This window comes from Ischnura elegans, chromosome 7 (assembly GCF_921293095.1).
Source record: "Ischnura elegans chromosome 7, ioIscEleg1.1, whole genome shotgun sequence".
In the NCBI taxonomy this organism is placed as follows: domain Eukaryota; kingdom Metazoa; phylum Arthropoda; class Insecta; order Odonata; family Coenagrionidae; genus Ischnura; species Ischnura elegans.
Genome location: NC_060252.1, coordinates 24201138 through 24222364, shown reverse-complemented (window position 1 = coordinate 24222364; position 21227 = coordinate 24201138). Strand labels below are relative to the sequence as shown.

Sequence of the window (21227 nt, the reverse complement as noted above, 5' to 3'; positions counted from 1 at the left end):
TTGTTCGAAAAAAAATTAAACTCCATTAGGCCACAACGGCAGTAGTTAATATCATCCAATTTAGAGCAAATTTCGAATCTGAGACCCTGATCTCAGTCCATAACTTTTAATAGTCGAGAGAAATTCAGAGGATAAGTGCCCCTGGGCTTTATTTGTCACTTAAGGGTATGCATGGCGGGCGGTGGCCACAAAGGGAAATTTCGGGTTGTGGAGGGGGTGCTGAAGTCTCCCTCCCCCTGTCTACATGCCTGCATTGGCAGCACTGCAATACATTTTTATTATAAACCATAGTTCAACACTTGAAATCCAGCGAATATGGAAGAGTTCTCTAGATTGCGTTATGACAGCAACCAATTAAGTCGTCGCAGTTCACCATTGTTTGGCACGTCACTAATGGCGGACTGTGTTGAATCAAGGGCGTCGAGACACGTAAATCTAGTTTATTTTCAATTTTTCAATGTAAAATGAAGAGAAATGGACAATTCTTTAGCAGCAAACATTTCTAATAACTCCACAAATGAATTCCATTTATTTGCGACTCTCCAGTAGTTGTCACGCCTTAAGTGTTTGTAATAAGGTTCTTACAGGCTTCAAACACACCTCAACACTTTTTGAATGCCATGCGATCTTCATGCGCTCAATAAACCTATAAGAAATTGTATCTTCCCATTACCTCATAAGGCTCTAGGGGGTGTTTGGCCTAAAAATGGCAGACACTGGCTTTCCCGAATTGGAAGCGTGTACGACGAGTCGACTTGATGATGGAGTAGTGCTGAGGGTACAATATGACTCGGACTCTGGATTGTACTATATGACTCTGGATTAGAGCACATTTTAGAGCCATCTGACGATTACTTCCATCGCTACGATGAATACAAACATTAGGATCAATGAGAATAGTACTACCTCAGGTTTTCACTACTACATATGCAGTCAAAATAGCTGCACTTCGTTACGTGTGACGTCATGCGCACACTCTCAGTATGCCCTCTCAAACGCGTTGATCAAATATTGTTTTCATTAGCGCTTGGTTACCATAAGCTGAGTTACAGGGCGTCAATTGAGGAAGTTGTGGAGAAGCTATGTGACGCGTGAACAGATAATAGGAGGGAATGTTAGTACCAGCCGCAGATATTTCACGGTAAAATACGAGAACACGGGATGATTAAATGACCGGACACTTAACCAACAAGATAATACATTTGGGTGGTATTTACGAAAGTTTTTAACATTTTCGCCTCGATGGGAGTACATAATAACTTTGAAATATTCCACACGTATTTCGTTAGCCCAATTTGTTTCAGCGCTCATCGGCAACTCTGAAACTTATTGAGCAAATAGAAGTCGTGTGGAGCCTATCAAAGTTTTTTTAGTTCCATCATGACGAAATAGCATACCGACAATCCAGCAATTCTTGAATCCTTTCAGCTTCAATTTATTTGATTAACTGTCCATTTCCTTGACTACAGTATTTCTCGGATTCACACTCAGTGTTTTAACCTGAAGGTTGCTTTAGCCGGGTGAGGGTAGAGCTTACCTCGAAATTAGTCATATGCGTGTGAATAAAAGACGAGATTGATGCTTCACTTTATAAAAGTAGCTGCCATTCAATTGAGAATACATTTCATATTCTTTTATAGTATATTTGTTGGAGCTGATTGAAGAGAAGCTATTAGACGGGACTGTACTAAATGTTTTCAGAATAATTGGCTTTTCTAGTGCTACTTGTGTTAGTCCATCCCTCTCATACTTTTTAACGTCACTCAGTGATTCAACCAGAAGGTTGGTTATGGATGGGTGAGGTTAGAGCTCATCCCTGAATTGGCCACAGGTGTATTAATTTCGCACATTCAGGGCAAGTGGGCAAATTACTATCCCAGGGCCACCGCGCGCACCAAAAATTCTTTTCAGGGTTGTCCGAAGGCTGGGATGGGAACCCGGGACCCACTGATATGAAGCCAACACTCTTCCCACTAGGATACCACGGACCCTATTTCTTAGGGTATAGTCCACATATTTGATTGAATAAAAACATGTATGGCTGAGGTTTCGGAACTGTTTTGTTATGATATTTAAACAATTATTATAACCATTATACCATGCTATAATATACCATGTTATAACCAATACCATATTTTAACTATTTTGATATGACATTATGGTGCGACATTACCGTTATAGAAAATGTAAAAGGCTGTAAATATATCTCAAAATGAATGTCTTTGAAGGCAAAAAGTTATATTTTTAGAAAATTTACCAGTAATTTAAGGGAAAAGAACTTAAATTGCCTATATCAGTGAAACAGTTACATCTATTTTTGTTTTTGTAAATATGAACCCTTTCCCGAATTAATCGATTTAAATAAATCAAACCTTGAATGCACAATTTTGTTTTTCTTTTCCAAGATCAAAAGTGGGGTTATTTTGTATGCTGCGGTTTGCAAGGAGGCAAAATTTTATTTTATTTTCAATGGATTATTTTCATCAAGAAATTCTGTTCTTCAAATTCAGAGATGTTTTTACTTTAATAGGATCAACGTCTCAGAAGAACAGAAATTATCAGCGTAAAACAAATATAAAAAAATGAAAGAATTCGGAAGGGTTAGCTGTATAGCTTGGACGTTCTAGCCTAATGTTATTGTACGGAATACTTCGTACAAGCGAGGCAGCCGCTCATATGAGGCATATCATACTGATCCCGTAGTGTCCCAATAATACTGGTATGAACTGTAGCTATATCCATAACATCAGTCACGATTTCACAAAATTAACACGTATTCAATCATGTTCAGGGAAAAAACACAAGCCTCTCTTAGATATTTAAGCTTATGCGGCGATATTTTCCAGCAGCAAGAGATCGTTGCGATACCACACGAATTCCTGTGGCCAATATATAGCTGAAGACAGCTCCCTAATTTCCCATAACCTCGGTTCACAACTTCCGTCCGAATCGTAAACAGTTTGCAGCACCTCGTGAACGAGAGACCAGGAAACGATCCGTTCCTAGCGTCCAACGAGCTCCAGATGAAACAGGTGCAAGACACATCTCTGTTACCATCCACGGAATATAGGTCACTCGCAAATGGAGTGAACTGCTGAAATGATTTCTCCCAGAAAAGGCCATAAATAGGGTCTTCGCTTTCAAAATTTGTATGCGATTTTATCTAGTTTAGGCCTTCAGAGTCGAGTACTAGAGCTAAAACAGACCCTCTGAAACTTGTTAACACGTGACCCATCCAACAATAAGTACCTGAGAGACAGAGGTGTAAGCAAAGCGAAGGATATTGCCCCAACAACTGCGTGAAACAGGATCAAGTGCTATTTCTTGACCACATGGCCATGCATTTGTGCAAGAGAAGGTGTTAGCGTTGCCTGCTAGGGGAAAGAACTATAAAGACATTTACCAAAAGGCCCCGGGATCGAATCCAGGCCTTAGGACTTGGAAAGGAACTGGTCCCCGTGCCCGTTGAATTGTAAAGCCTTTGCCTCAGTCTGCGATGAGCTCTATCCTCACCTATGCAGACCAACCTTCCCGAATAAACCCCCCGCGTCTAGCTGGAAAATACCATTTCCAAAATTCAAATTCAATTCCATAAGTATTTCTGCTGTTCGTCAAAGTCAACCCACCTGAATGGAAGCTGTGATTGGTCGTACGCGATTGATTCGTTCCAAGTTATTAATCCGCTTAGAGACTAAAATTAGGGCTGAATTCAAATTAATCGGTAAAAGTTTTTTTCGATAAACTTGCCTTCACTCTAAACGCGCCATGTTAATCGGTATCATCTTATCTTTGAAGGTAAAAGTTATATTTTCAGAAAATTGACCAGTAATTTAAGAGAAAAAAACTTAAATTGCCGATATCAGTTAACCATTTACATCTATTTTTGTTTTTGTAAATGTGAACCTTTTCCCGAAATAATAGTTTTGATAAATCAAACTCTGAATGCACAATTTTGTTTTTTTTTTCGAAATCAAAAGTGGGGTTGTTTTATATGCTGCGGTTTGCAAGGAGGCAAAAACTCGATTATATTCTAGTAAAGTTAATCTCTATTAGTTAATCTCTAGTTAAGTTATCTCGATTAAGGTAGAATATATTAGAATATTATCCCTTAAGTGCGATTGTTCAAAAAAGTCTTTCGGCGAATATCGTCATTGGTCGTTCAATTCTGAGATTGGTTGACTGCAGTCCGCCATGGCACCCCATCTCATGCTAGTTGGCTTACTTCCTCGTATCTCTTTATTGAGTCACATGTATATAGTGCCACACGATGATAATCGAGCGTAGTTCGTCGACTAAAGAGATACCGCAATTGCGGTTTACATGCGGCCCAGGACCCGTGCTGCTATCTCTTAAAATGCCACTGATATAATATGTGAGTGAATCAGGGCTGGACAGATAAGGCGTTTCATACGTTAACCGTTCATTAAATAAGCTGACATTTTTCTTTACGATTTACCTTAAAGTTACTTAAAAGTGGTATTTTTTATCTTCCGTTAATTGAAGTCCGCGTAACTTCTGTACACATCTATCAGGAATGCCTTGAAATAACCTGGGGAGGGAATATTGTTGAGAAGGGATGCTTTCCACTCATCTACACAAGTTGACGCATGAACAACAAATAGGAATTTTTGACCACATAATCATCATCACATTCATTAATGGTTGAAGTAAATTTTATGTAACATATGTTATATTTATTTTTTTCTCGACCGCCTGTTTATATTTAAATAAGATCTCTCGAGGAATGAGGTTAATTATAAAAAAAACATTTTCTGGCATTTTGGAAATTTATTTTTTATTATTTCGGATATTTAGTTTCATGGTATATTATATGAAAATGTTAGTGGTAAAAAAATACAAAACTGATCAAGTACTAAATATTACTTTTGCAGTGCAAAAATTATCCAACGAATCATTTCAACAAATAGAATTAAAATGAAAAAAATTATTTTTTTAATAATTGATTTTAACAATTGACCAATTTTGCATTTGATGTACACATTTCCTATGCATAATCTGAAGATTCAAGCGTGAGAGAGTGGAATATTTCCATATTGAAATAAATAATTGCAAATGTCCATGATTATAAAATTTATTACGACCTAAGTTTCAATGTAACTACATCATCTACAAGGTTGATGTAATGACAACGAAAAGATCGGAATAAAAGTTTACAACCGAGGAAAATTGCAGGTATTTATTTCAATAATTTCCAATGTTTTGGCAAATACGAATTTTATAAATGATTTAAACCTCAAAACACCATATTTAAATGTAAATTTTAGAGCTAAACATTACCTATACCTTCTTTACATTTTTAACTTTAACGGATGACTTCATTTAGCGATTTATTTTTTCCATGTTGGTAGCGATTAAAGAAGTTGACATATTAAATTGCTGCCATAGGATTGTGAGTGAATTAAGGTTCAGATTTTTGTGTTTACTACCGTTTGGCCTTGTCTCCAAGGACACGCTCCTAAACGATGCGCAACTTCCGGCCGTGTAGCCAAAGCGCTGCGGAAGCCAGATAATAATATGTATACGGAGTGCGAACTGATATACCGTATAATTGACACGTGCCCTTTCCTACGGACTGATTATTAAAATTTTGTGGATTCGAGCGAATACTTAAAGGAAGCTTTACCTCCATCTACACCTGTAGGCCTCTTTTTGATGACCTGCGTAAAACTTATGATATTGTCTTGAAATTTGGTTAGTTCTTTGTTAGTTTTTATATTGTTATTGTATTTTGTCGACTTCATGTTATTGTTAAAAAATTTCACTGTGAATTGGCATCACAGCCGTATGTGAAAAATTACTCAAATAAAATTACGTTAAAAAATTAAATACGCATCATTTTAATGCAATACTATTTTATTGTATGAATTTCATTAAAAATGTCAACAGCCAAATAAACTTTTTATTTTTGTCTTCACAGGTGGCTACCCTTCCAGCCGATGAAGCATTTTCTGCGAAATATATGGTAAGTAATATCTTTTTCAAGAAAATATTGGTGAAGTATTCTTTCGCAATGTACCAAAGTATTTTAACCAAAATCTTTCACTAGATCTCTTGAAACGTTTTTCCGTGAAGTTTTCACGGGAATTACACAGTTTTTAATCATTGTATGCCTTCAACTTTCCTACGCTTGAGCTAGGGCTATCCGACGAGTCTTCTGAACATAGCGTCACTAAGGACCACACGATAAAATGGGTTAGTACCAGATTAATCTTCGGTCCCAGGAACTTCTGGGACAGGCTCGCTAAGGAGGTCCATGAGATTCAGCTTAATAAAATTATACTAATATCGAGACATGGGGTGTAAACTTAGCAATTCCTGAATTCGCGTTTGAAAGAGAAAAAAATGAGAGAACTCCTATTTTTTATCCGAATTCTCTCGGCCAATCAGGAGTGACCTGATTGTTGTGACTGTTTATAGTTACATCTCAACGCTTTTCTATTCACTGAAACTGATCCGCGATGACGATGATTGACGAGTCGTCCTTTGAAAAGTTGTTGATATACCTACAACGAATTAAACCGGTGGAAATCCCGAAAATCTGTCACGAAAATAGTTCGCGTGGTAAGAATCGGATCGGTTATAAATTTCATTACTATACTTTAAAGTGCGGTATCTCAAATCGCAAAATCGATATTTTATTCCCGTTCATAATTGCTAAACAAACATGCCCACGTTAAAATTATACTCTGAAAAGGTTATTCCCTTAACTTGGGCACTTAGGAAGGCGGATGAGATAAGACTGGAAGAGGCCTTAGAGATTAGGGTATGTAATGGAATGGAGAAGGCGAAGTAGATGGAAAGGGGGAGGAAATACGAAGTGCCGGATATGGCTGGCGAGGGGAGGCAGCTTTCAGATGAGATACGGAGAAGGCAGATGGTACGAATGAAGCGAGTACTTAGCGGGAAGGGGATGTTAAAAACAATGCTAAAGGGTAGAATGTTAGGTAAACGAGGGAGAGGAAGGAAAAGAATAGGTTTTTAGTTAAAATGAAACGGAGCTGGTCTTACTATGAATTGAAGAGGGAAGTTCATGAAGGAAGGAGAAACAGCCAGAATGCTTCTTCAGTACTCCATGGAAACCTGACTTAATCGGTAGAGTACTAGAATATGATCCCTTAACTGCGATTGTTTAAAAAAGTCTTTTGGTGAATATCGTCATTGGTCGTTCAATTCTGAAATTGGTTGACCTCAGACCGCCAAAGCACCCCATCTAATGCCAGTTGGCTTACTTCCTCGTATCGCTTCCTTTGAACTTTCTTCTTCATTTATACCATGTATTCGACCCGAATTCCTCCTGGGGCTTTTTCCTCTAGTTTTCTCTCGATTATATCCTTCGCGAATCCATTTTGACTCAGGGTGCGACCAATCCATCTGGTTTTTCTTTCCTCAATTGTGTTCCATTTGGTTCTTTCTTCTTCTACTCCTACGTACCCTTCTCCGTGTCTTATTTTATCCGTCCATTTGATCTTCAGCATCTCCCTCCAGCACTAGCTTTCGAAAGCTTCCGAAGGTTGAAGAAGTGCTATGAGAATGACAACGGCAGGTCGTCACATTTGCCTCCCGAAGAGATGCAGCCCCCCACTCACCCTAAATGTGACACGATCTCTTGGCGTTCTTCTCAGTAATGTATTCTGGAGATGTAATAGTTCCTCCATCGGATGTGATGGTGACAACTGCTGGGAGAGGAACATTGGTTTGGAAAGACAAGTGCAGAATAGGGATATGGAACGTAAGATCGTTTCCCTCTTTCGTGTAATTTTTATGTCTATCACCACTACATATAAGTATGGGTTGGCCATAAATCTGTGTCTCGAGGACAAAATATGAAAGCAGGTTTAATTACCCTGTATTATTATTTTTCAACTCTTCTTCTTTTCGGTTTCTTAAAAGATATAAGGCACAAATCCCAGCTTTAAGGAACGCTTAACAAGTACTGCCATACCATAGAGGTTAATTTTTTTAAGAGTGAGAGCAATAGCATTGATAAAGAATGGTGTCTTGAAACCCATGATACTCCAGGCACAAAGCCATCGGAATCATTATTTTTAAGGACGTCGCTCAGACTACAGCTGCATCCAAACCTTCTGTCTCCTCCGTATCCCATAAGTATAGGAGCTGCCTTTCCTCACCCACCATATCCAGTACTTCATTATTCCCCATTCCCTCACACCATTTCACCTTCTCCATTCTTCTCCACATCTCTAACGCCTCTGCAATTTCTTGATCTCCTTCCAACCATAAGATATTCGATCGACCAAACGATTTTCAATCGATCGCCATTGGTTTCAATAATAGCTGAGGTGTGCCATGCACTTGTGAACGAAAACTTAATTAATTTCAAAGGTATAAAAAATGAATATTCTAAAAAACAAGAATCAATACAGCTTCCTTGTGGAAAAACTAAAAGCCAATGGAACTAAAGACCTTTGGGAATACTAAGAGATCAAAGTTGGGCAACGTGAATTTAAGTGCAAAAAAGGGGGCACTTTTTAGAAAAAATTAAGTGTAAAACTTAATACGGAGTAGAATATTTTAAATGGAACACTATCCCGCAAATGAGTACCCAGACTAAAACCCTTCTCCATTCCTGCTTCTATAATTTACCCCACCTAAACCTACCCTCAATATAAATACCAGGCTTTATGCTCCTTAAGTTAGACAGCTTTTGATAATTATGCGTATGCATTGAAACCGGTCGAGAAATCTGGATAACTGAAATAGAATAGATCAATGATTCATTTGTCTGAAAGACATCCCGCGAAAGAGCACTCAACCTCAACCCTTTCTCCATTCCTGCTTCTATATTTTACCCCACCTAAACCTACCCTCAATATAAATACCAGGTTTATGCTCCTTAAGTTAGAGAGCTCTTGATAATTATGCGTATGCATTAATACCGGTGGAGAACTCTGGATAACTGAAATATACATGTATATATTTCAGTTATCCAGATCAATGATTCATTTGTCTGAAAGACATCCCGCGAAAGAGCACTCAACCACAACCGTTTCTCCATTCTTGCTTCTATATTTTACCCCACCTAAACCTACCCTCAATATAAATACCAGGTTTATGCTCCTTAAGTTAGAGAGCTCTTGATAATTATGCGTATGCATTGAAACCGGTCGAGAAAGAATAAAAAAGTGTGGAAAAATCGTAGGGAGACTGGGGCACAGTGGAACACGGGGTACAGTGGGAAATTGATTTATTTAAACAATTTACTCGGTCAAAGAGCAAATGTACTAAAATTATGGAAGTCATGTAACGGGAAATAATGCACAAAAATCTTATTTGATAATGTTAAGTAGTTTCGCATAAATGTTATAAAATGTGTTTTTTGCTATAATTTTCGTAACTTTCATGTTGTGAATATTAATGCAATTTTCCTAATTTTAACAATCTTCATAGAAGATGATTTGTCGAATACATAATTTAGAGACTGTATAATATTTTAAAAAACATATTTTCCGAAAGTAACATGTTTAAAATTTTTGCTGACAAATATAAGACTTCAGGACATGCGGGGCACAGTGGGACACCTCAAATTGGGGCACCGTGGGACAACTTGAATTGGGGCACAGTGGGACACCTCGGATTGGGTCATAGTTGGACGCCGACTTACAGCCCAAGTGCTTCGAACTATCAATCTCCGTAACCTAAAAGCACTCTAATTTCATGTCATGGTGACTTTATAGTGTTTTGGCTTTATATTCGTGCTTTAGGGTTTGAAGCAGTGCATTTCAATGCAGCAAATTGAGGACAAATGTATAGAATGGAAACAGCAATGCACATAAGATAAGTAAAGCCGAAGTGAATAATTTGTGTGAACCCAGATCGTATGCGACAATTTGTCTAAATTTCTTGAATCCCACAATTTTTATGTAGATAATGCTCTTAATACGGAACAATTCAGTCTTGGCCATAAGCGAGTTTTAGGTAGTGAGGATAGAGTCTCATAAATATTAAGTGCTGCGACATTTCTCCTTTTTATAGGCCTGCTCAGGGAACATTCAGTGATTTGCGTGAAAGGAAGAATAACAGGCAATTAAAATTTATTTTAAAGAGAATTTTGAGGCAAGAGTGTTTGTTACGTATTATCTATTTAATTGAAATTATTTATAAATTGAATTTTTGAGATTCATAGCTTATAAAATTAATTACCAACACAGTAAACTGTGGATAACAACTGCAGCACGACTTCACCACAGACCTTGTCCCCTGCACACGAAAAAATTAGCATACGAGTTTGCTCAGAACAATGGAAAGAAATACCTGCCATCCTGCGATCAGAAAGAAATCGCTGATGATGATTTGTTTAATGGATTTATGAAGCGGAATCCTTCGATTAACCATCGGAAACTTCACTGGCAAAAGCCATGGTCCTCTACAGGACTGTTGTGAGTGCATTTTTTTCGATCTGTCAGGTCTTTGTGTGAAACACGTATTTTCTGCTGGAAGTGTATACAATCATGATGAAAGTGGTTCCACTACCGTTCAACTCCAAGGAAAAGTGATAACCCCCAAAGGTGAAAAACAAGTAGGTGAAGTTACCTCCTTTGAAAGAGGCTCCTCGATGACATTGTGCTATAATATAAATGCTCAGGTTAATACAATTCCTCCATTTTTTGTGTTTTCTAGAGTGAAATTCCTACCAAAAATACTGTTTAGCTTATGAGATCAGTAGGTGCTGCAAACCCATCTGGATGGATGACTATCAATTTAATTTTACTGGTTTTAAAGCATTTCATCGATCATGCAAAGTGTTCTCAAGATAATAATCCATTGCTAATTTTACACAACCATGAATCGCATATTTCTGTTGATGCTATTGAGTTAGTAAAAATGAATGTTGTGGTAATGTTTACTTTGTCACCTCACTGGAGTCACAAACCGCAGCCATTAGATAACTGTGTGTTCGGCCCTTTGAAAAAATATTAAAATGACTGCGTATGGCCTATGAACAACTCAGTAGAGAAATACTAATTGCAAATTGGCAGAGTTAGTGGGTACAGCACATAAAAAAGAATTTACATCTAATATTATTATTTCTACATTTAGTTCAACCGTGATATGCCCTGTTAACCAAGGATTTTTAATGACAAACACCTTGCACAAGCAAATGTCGAAGATAAGTGTTGTCGAAGATCAGTCAGAATTTCATTTAGAACCCGAGGAGAATCTCGAAAGCCCAGGATATCCCGGGCTGAAACTTCGTTTTAGAGGGCAAAGTTGTCACCCCTGAGGAAATACGTCCAACGTATACCATGCTAAAATCATAGAGTAAGTATATATAGAGAGCTCACCACACGTACAAAAATCGTATACGTTTTTGGTGTAGTTCCAGAACAATTAACCAGATGGCTATGAAAAATTTTGGCAATTTTTTTAATTTTCTCGTTCCACAAGTCTAAAAATATATTCTGAAGCAGAAAGGGTTGCTACGTTAAGTAGAGACATTAATTATTCGATTTTGTTTATAACAATTGTTATAAAAATATTTTCTCGAATTTCGGCTAGTTACTTGACTTTTCCGAGTTTATATTCCTAATCCATTTTCCGGCAGACTGTTCTTAGAATAAAGTTGAAACTTGCAGGAAATGTTTATAGCACATTTATTTCCATACTGGTAAACTTTAATTTGTTCATAACTCAGTTTCAACGTTGTTATGTGTGTTTATACATCTTTCGGACGAAAAATCTGGAATTTTGCAGGGTAAAAATCAATCGCCTGCTAACTTTCGTATCTCACAATATAGGTCCATATATGCTGCGTATGAAATTTGGACAAAACTATAAATTTATTTTTGGTGAAAGAATTGTAACTTTATCTCGATTACAAGGGGAGTTATGAATTTTTGATGAACGCACCTCGTCAGGCTTTCCTTACTGGCCTGGGTCCACGCTGAAAGCTCCCGCCTCCCAAGGATATCGTTTTGCAATCAGATAGGTTGGCGAGGTGAGTTGTTGTTTTGACGAGGAAGAGATTTTCCGTGAGGGAAGATCTTTTCGCTTCAAGAGACATATAAATCTTATTGATGTTCATCGCTTCGTTGAACGATCAACATATCGAATGAAATACATTTCGAGTAGTGTGCTTCAGAACTTCAGTTATGAAATACCTCACTTTGGTGAAGTGTAAATGTTATTTACAACACCAAGTGCCGGAATATTGCAATAAAATAGGAACGCGAGATTGGATCCCTACACTGAAAAGCAATGCACTGTTTGCCTTTCGCTAACGGTCATAGCCTCTTCACCACAGTTGGTAACTAAAGCTTAAAAGTATTTGGTAATGAATTCTTAAGCGCGCAGCTGCAAACGAACACAAAGAGGTATGCATCAGCAGTAGCATTTTTGGGAATAGGGGTGGTCGGTGACCTTGATTTGTTTGCTCGATAGCGGGATGAGTAATGGCCCATTCTGTTACCACGTCGAAAATGGAAAGGTTTCTTTCGGCTCTACCAGTTTTCTACTTCGGGTCTTACGTATGGGGCCGGGGATCATCTAAAGGCCTGGTTACACGGTGCATTAACCCGTACGGGTTAATGTATGAATGCGTGTCTGTTTGCATGTCTGAATTCATGGACGTTTGCGTGAACGAGGAGCATGAATGAGCGGTTACACGGTACATGCGTTCGCACAAGTTTTCACACATTTTCTCGTAACGCGAGGCGTTTAGTTTTTGTTTATTCCCTTTACAGTGCGCAAAATTTAAATGTGAAAACAGTATCATTAGGTAGGAAGCAGACGATACCTACCAGAAAATAATTCCCTTTTCGTTGTTTCATGTAGGACCAGGAAATTTCACATACTGGTAATATATTTGCGCTGCCGTGTAAACAGTGGTTTTCATTGTAGTTGCCGAAGTTATTTCATTTCGTGCCAGTAATATTTATTTATATTTAATATTTATCGTTATCGCTCGCTTAATGCTATATCTCAATAGTACTCTATTTATTTCAAACCGTTATCAAAGTTAATACTTAGGCTGAAAATTTGTAGACGCATCTTGTTTTTAAGCCGTGTTTACTTGACATTTTTCTGTCATCTGTTTCACTGAGTGTAGATGATGTATGAGAGTAGATATTTTTAATACTTTGTTCTTCTTTTGTCCGGGACGGTTAATAGAGTTAAGAAGATATTTGCTGTTGATGGAAAAGATGTTGGTTTAGAGGTCTTGTCGATTTATGAACTTGCGTAATGTGAGTCGTATTTTTGTGGTGAGCCAGCGCATTCCCACCTCGGATGTATAAAAGGTAGAATTGTCGTTAATTCGTAAGATATAAATTATGTTTAAATGTGTTCTATAAGTCGTATGATAGCCGTTGTATTTCACAAATGTCGCGTTGAAAACTCTGTGACAACCTCATCGATTGTTTTGTTCCGGCATAATACAACCAATAAGATACCATAGGCATAAACTTGGTATGTCCGGCATACATACAGGGATAATCTACGCGAATATTAGTGTAGATGCAAATGGTGAGTTTGTGGTAGGATTCAAGCACTTACGATACAGTACAAATGAACAAATACGCGTAAAGAGTTACTGAATAGCCAAGACGGCCGTGGAATAGCCCTGCAGATGACAACTATATGTGTCGTTTCCCACCAGGTGGCTCTGTTATCAACTTGTGCGAATGCATGAACGAAATTAGAACAGGTTCTATTTTCCGTTCACGCGTTCATGCATTTGTACATTTTGGGGTGGTTACACGGTGAATTTTTCCGTTTATTCTCGCGTTCATACATTTAGACATTAACCCGTACGGGTTAATGCACCGTGTAACCAGGCCTTAATGCATGTTTTTGTCTTTCCTTGAGACCTTATTCTTATCATAGTTGTGATAATCGTCGTCTCGTCATAACAAGACGCATTGTCGTTTGAGGAAAGTTTTGTTTTAAGCGTTAGCATTTAGTTGAGGTTCTTAAAAGTAAAACAAATAGCGGCTGCAATTGGGCCCGGGTTCACTCATTGCTTAAATTCTTGCCTCATTATATGAATGATTCCCTTCTCCCAGGGGCCGAAAAACTAAATATCCAAAGATACATTTTACGCGGTAAGCATTTATACAGCAATATCGAATGGAGTATTTTTGGCGTATTCCTATTGTAAGTTGTTGCGGCACAAGAAAAATATGGCTATCCAAAACTATCCGCCCTCCCCTTTTTCGGAATTAAACCTCCTATTATGCAGTTTTGTGAATCGAAACTGCAAGCAAAATTTTTGCTTCGTAGGCCTCATGGGGAATCCTAATCCGTAGGCTAAAATATGTTATCGCGTTAGAATCTTGAGTTATCCATTCATTAATTGTTATAAAACATTTGATTCTATGTATATTAGATATTGATTGCTTTTTGTACACAATTTAACAATCCAAAACCTATTTTTTGTCTTTGATAACAATTTATTCATTTAAATACAGATTTTCAACACTAATACAGGATTTGTTATAATCATGCAACATAAAGTAGGTTCGAAGATTTTCGCGGCGTTGATCAGATTATCTCTGCATTCTCTTCGGGTTTCCACCGCGTCCGTTGCCTTTTGGCGAGAACAGTTTCGACAAAAGCCAACGGACGCGGTGGAAACCCGAAGAGAAGGCAGAGATCATGCAACATAAAGTTTTAAGTCCAAACTTCGTACTGCAACCGACCTGTTGACGAGCCTTTCCGGAGATACTTCCTCTGAGTGGCTGAAATGTCATCTATCAATGATTTTCCCGAGGTGTAATCCTCATTTTCCTCCATTGTTGGGGACTTATGTCCCGACGAGTAAAAACTAGAGATGTGTTTTTAGAAGGTTAAAAAACTTCCATCTGATGTAAAAAAATTTCGACGGATTCGACGTACAAGTAGCCCTCCGGCGCGAGAATGTAGGAAAACAAAATTGTGCGATGTATATAATTATATTACTTTTGCTAATCCAAGTACATCTAACCATATGAAAGTTAATCACAACCAAGTTGATTTTGATCAATCAATTAGAAGGTAAACGAAGAAGATTTGATTATTTCCAAAGCAGAAAAAAGGAACAGTGTGCTAATCCGTAATAAGGTCTCTTGCATCGCCAAATGTGATGATGTGTTGGAGGATACCTCATTCGTGATTCTCCCCCGTGATCCAACGGATAGATTCCAAAAAAGTGTTAAAAAAGCTTTATCCTCCTGCTCTAATTTTATAAATTAGCCCCTAAATTAAATATCATCTTTAGGCAATTGCCTGGTTTTTCACCAAAATATATTATTAATAGCCCCATCATTTTGCCACAGAAACTTCAACACCTCATACGTTACCATCCAACTCCAAGCTAGTTTCATTTGACGTAAAAAATCTATTTACTTCTGTACCTGCACAAACAACTTTGTTACTTATGAGAGACTTACTGAGAGACCACAACATTAATAACAGTGTGTCTTGTGAACTTCATTGTCTAATGGAACAGCGTGCCAGCCAAAATTATTTTTTGTACAATAAGAACATTTATCACCAAACAGACGGCCTTGCGATGTGGTATTCCCTTTCGCCTGTAATAGCCGAAATATTTACGGACAATTCAAAACGCCAATTATTTGATTCGGGCATTCTATCTCATCTAACATATTCTGGTACCGTTATGTTGACTACGTCATTTGCCGCTGGAGCTGAATTGTCAGACAATTAGATAATTTTCTGAATCTTTTAAATCCTCGACATCCTAATATTACCTTCGTAGTAGAAATAGAATCCAAAAAGCACCTAAAATTTCTCGATCTCTCCACGTCCATAGTTGATGACAACATGACTTTGGTATATACAGAAACCCTTGTTATGGGGATACAATCATTCCGAGTTACTGATGCCATCCAACCTCCCAAAATGTATCCTCCTTTCATTCTATGTTACATAGATTGGTCAATCTACCTTTAAATGCAGTCAATTTCAATTGTGAACTTTCCACAATGAAATAAATTGCAATTTCAAATGGCTACAACTTAAATACTTAAACTAAAATCCTTCAGAGAAAGTTGAAAACGCGAGCTATTACACAGCTTTGCTCCCTTCCCCCATCACAGAGAATTCTAAAAATTGGTGCCGGTCATTTTTTGTGGGAGACCTTTCCAAAAGGCTTGCAAACAAATTCCCCAAAAATAAATTCAATGTTTCTTTTTACAACCCTAGCACTCTCGGTGAACTTCTGTGTCGTAAAAAAGACAAAGTAGAACCTATCCATCAATCCGGCATTTACAAAGTTAATTGGGAATCGAGCAACTCGAGTTTCATTGGTGAAACAGGAAGAAGTTTTATTATCAGAATAAAATAACATAGAAGGTGCAGGCAATTGGGATGAAACATCACTTCTCGCCAAACATTTGGTACAGACTTTTCATTCTTGTCATTTTCAATCAGAATTTTCTCCACCCCTTCAGTAACGGCACAAGGTTTGATGTATTAGAGAAATTTTAAATAGTGCAAATTTATACAAATATTCTTATTAGATATTAGATGTTCCCGTGGACATACCCCGTTAAGACGGTCTAAGGCTCCGCTCCGCGGTGTCATAAAACGTCCGTTTTCGCAGTAAAATCCTGGGGGTGAGGGATCGGAGAGTAAAGAAGGTATTAGCATTATAGTATTGGTAGTAGTCTCAGCTGGTATCTTTCTGGTAGGTCTTTTGTATGAATCCCGGGAAAACAAGTCACTTTTTCGAAGTTTGAACGCTTTTAATAGAAGCATGGTCTTCGATCGTATCCAAAGAAAACGAAATGAACTTCAATGGAACGTGCACTTACCTCGGCTGAAAAATCTCCAACGTCTTCACCATAGACCATTTGAGAATCGGTGTCTTGAATAAAAACATAAAAGCGGTGAATGCTGTGCGTTAAAACCCATACAGTTTCAATAACATTACCGCGTCGCGGCTAATCCAACTCCCGACGCGCGCAGACGAACTCTGCCGCGCGATCGATAATCAATATAATTTTCGGCGTCGCAAACTTATTTCCAAGATAACTGCATAAACACCTCAAGAAATCTTCAAAAAATGCTCTCATATAAGTTACTTTGCGTGACTTTGCCGAAAAATCATTTGAAACTCTACCTCAATGTAGAACTTTGTCGCAAAACAGTATCCGCCATTTTGTAACTGCACAGTAAGAATTTATCGATGATATTCTTAAAGATTACGGAAAATTAAAGAAAGAACACCATTCCAACAGATTATGTGGTTTTTTATTCTGTAAGAATCCACCTACAACTTCACCTTCTACTTACTTTGGAAGATTTTCAGAGAAAATTGAAGACGGGCGTTTTTATGGAACATTGCTCACGTTTAAGCCTGTGTATCTCAGAATCGGGTAGGATCTTTGTCAAATGAAGTGCATATCCTTAAATTTCAATCAGTTTTGAGTATACCTGCGAAGTATCAAGTTTATAACTCAAAAAAAGTCATTTTGTAATTTTGTCCGTCTTTACGATTTCCGCCCACTGTGCGATATCCCACGGTCAAATTTGCATCAAAATATTTGCATTAAAATTTGATGCAACTAACGCGCACCCTGTCCCACGGTCAAAATTTCATCCAACTGGCTTTTGGTACTATCATTTGTACAAAACACCGTTTTGTCCAAATGGATAGGGCAGGTTCTAAATTTCCATCCAATAGGATGAAACCAACCATTCACAGGGCCCTTGACGAAAAAGCATCGCCAAGCGCTGACACAGAGGCCACATAGGTTAAGCCGGTGTCCCACGGTCAAATTTTTGGACAAAAATTTTGATGCACATTGCACATTGGACAAAAATTTTGATGCACATTGCAAATATTTTGATGCAACTGGACGGGGGTGTCCCACGATGCATATCATTTGGACGAAAAGGAAAAGGAAAAAGACGATATTTATGTAAACAAATTTGGAAGATTATGGAAGTGAAGGATTCTGTCTTTTTTAGCAGGCGAAATTGACTGAACAGGCCTCTTGAACATTAAAGAGGCGAAAAAAGAAAACAGAAGGAATGCTGAACTTGGCCTTGGCTGGAAAGGGGGTATGAAAGCGTTGGAATAAGCATGCTAAACATAATGGAGAAGGAGGTGGTCGCCGATGTTCCCGTATATTATCGATAATAATTGACGATAAGTGAGGATATTTGCATATCCCTTATCAGCAAGGTTGAGGGCAGAATAAAACGGCAGGATACAAACGTGAGGCAGTTCATTCCCGCAGTGAAAATTTTATTAATAATTAGATGGATATTGTGGATGAGAAGATGTCATGAATAGTGCTGTAAACGTGCATTTAAATCACATTTTTCCTCTCCTAATCCAGCAGTTGCTAAAATATGGTCCTTATCCTATAATAATAGTGATAGAAACGGGCAGCTGTAGTGTTTCACAGGTATAATCGTCATTTCATATTAGTAATTTCTCCAGCTGCTCGCTCGCTCGGATTGCATGCCCGCCACAAAGATAACCTGTAGAATTCGGTCTCGATACCTTAAGTAAATCCATTATTATTTCCAAAACACCCCTCCTTGTATTGCGATTCTAAAGATCGCTTCCTTCTTATTAAAGATCAACTCATTATTACGGATTTCCTAGTTGAGAGTTTCCATCGCCTATCGAGACCAATTTTCGCTCATTTTTACTATTAGGACCACACCAGGCGATGAAATAGACGATCACGAACGTATATATACATTTGAAATAATATATTGTGAATTCACTTCGCGGTATGGTGACATTATAAATTCAAAACTAAACCATTTAGTATTCAATACAGTACTAATGAAAAAACTCAACCGGTTTCGATATTTTCAGGTATTTATCTAGAGGTTTACGATAACGCTAATGACCTGAAAAGAAGGAAACCGGTTGGGTTTTTAATGCATACTGTGTGGAATACAACAAAGTTTGCAAATGAGCATTTTAATTAATAAAATATATATTATGGACACAAAAATAAACTTTGTTGTATTCCACACAGTATGCATTAAAAACCCAACCGGTTTCCTTCTTTTCAGGTCTTTAGCGTAAATTGTATTGTATTCGATCGCTTCTCAGAACGACTTCAATCGCGTTTTGGTAATCTATTGAAGTAAATACGATAGGCTACATGCACTGCTAATGGGAAAATCCACTACCGGCTTCCCTTTCTTTCAATCCGAAGTGGCAAGAGACCCGTTACCCGAACACATGCCGGACCTTAGGGACGTGGGAAGTGTTCCTTAGTCGGGACCTTTTGTTATCTTAACTTGGTGCACCACCCAACTTGAGTTTATTGCTTTCCTAGGGGGGGTCTGACCTGCAATTGAAGCTTCACGTGTTAATAGGTGAGGTCTTTACCCTCCACCCGCCTCCTTTTGGACGGGTTGTATTGCAGGTCCGCCGCTAGCATGCATTTTCGCACAAAATCTAAACATTTCACATTCTCTTTACGGGGTCCAACCCTACCCGTACAAGTTATGTGGGGAAATGGCCACATTTTCATGGCTCTTCTTTTTAACCCCGTCCAAATAGCGGTCAAAACATTTTGGTACCCTTCAGTTTCTCCTTTTCTGTCGATGTGAACACATACCCATTACTAATTGAGAAGTCCTATTTTGGCCACAGTTTTTTGTGTTTAAAAGTGATCTCACAAAGAAGTTATAGTGTTGTGATAACTAAAAAAATGTGATTCAGTGATTTATTAGTTCCTGACAACCACATAAATAAGGATTATTGAGCAGATATACCATGTTTCTTTATTTATGTTTCTAGTTTCCGTTTTTTTAAATTGGTCTGAGACGAGGCTATTTTTCAGATTTTCCCTTCTATTTTATATTTAAACTTTGTAGAAAGAAGACTGTTGTGTAGCTTTTTACAAACCTGTGTAATTATTGTTGACTGTCAAAAATTTCATGGACATTTACGCGGCGAGAACTGCACGGAAAAATGCTGGAGAAAAAAGAGAAAACCATAGTTGCTCGAAAAAGGAATTTGAATGCATATCTAGGGGGTTGTTTCAGATTACACGGAGATGAAAGGCAAAACTTGAGCTTATTAATGTTTTGAACATGAAATTTTTTTATTCCGACGAGAGAAGATGGCGAGTTAGTTCACGATCAATCTCTTTTTTTTAGAGGAATGGCAACTGGTTGGACAAAATTGTTGATTTCCCTGATGTATTTCGCAACCTTCCAAGTACCTCGGGTTCGTATTTTCCTATTATTTTAATGGTGACGTGGGGTCCCTTGGGATATTGTTCTAGTAGTCTTATTTTTTAACTTTCTAGGTACTTCCGATGTACAAAGGGGTAGGCCAAGTAAACAATTCACTGACGTTACTACGCGCTCCAAAATTAGGAAAACGAAGTTGCTTGAAGTCAATTAATTTGCAGGAGTAGAAGAAGAGTTAATCTTTCAATTCTCAACAATTTTGAGATCTCTGTCTTGCGGATTTTTGATTGATCCGGTAAAATTTAAGAAGTTCTGCTTAGATACAGCGGAAAATTTTGTGAGACATTATGGATGGTTTTACATGCCACCCACGGAGCACGAAGTATTTATACATGGTGCAGATGTTATCGAGTCGCTCTTCTTCCTATTGGAGAACTATCGGAGGAGGCCCAGGAATCTCGCAATAAAGATATTAGAAAATACCGCGAGCATTACGCGAGAAAAATATCTCGAATTCATACGAATGAGGATATTTTCCGGTTACTGATCCTGACATCGGACCCTTTATTAGCAAATTAGGAACTGACTGTACAAATGTCGGGGCCTTAAAGATCTTTCGCAGGAGGTTCGTGATCTCTTGGTCTTGCAAGAGTCTCAAAATTCTGCGAGCGAATGCGAAGAGGAGAGGGATGGGTGGGATTGAGAAGAATCTGATGATGAATAATTATAATACATAATTCGTAAAGTTATAAATCATTAACCATGCTTATATGAGAATAAAAGAATTATGGATTCAGCGAACCAATTTTTGTGTCGACACAAAATTCGTTCATTGTTTCGAGAACTCTCTGCCCACTTCTTAAGGTATGGCCATGAGATGCGTTTTGTCAGGAAGTCATTAAGAAATTTCATAGCATAAGGGTCTTCTCTTCAATTCTACCTCCGCGTTAAATAATGCAGAAAATATTTTTTTCTGAGTGAGTGATATTTTTCCCAATTTCAAAATTATTTTATAGATATCCAATCATGTAATAATGTGAGGAGACATTTTCTATTGAATGGCGGAAGGAGCC

General features: G+C 37.9%; 1 protein-coding gene across 1 annotated transcript in view; it reads left to right on the top strand.

Moving 5' to 3' along the window:
• The window catches only part of LOC124162033 (polyunsaturated fatty acid 5-lipoxygenase-like), a 121229-nt gene that overhangs the window by 49265 nt on the left and 50737 nt on the right, over nucleotides 1-21227 (top strand). The window contains exon 2 of the mRNA XM_046538362.1: nucleotides 5939-5983. Within this exon, the coding sequence (XP_046394318.1) occupies nucleotides 5939-5983 (45 nt within the window). The remainder of the gene's footprint in view (nucleotides 1-5938; nucleotides 5984-21227) is intronic.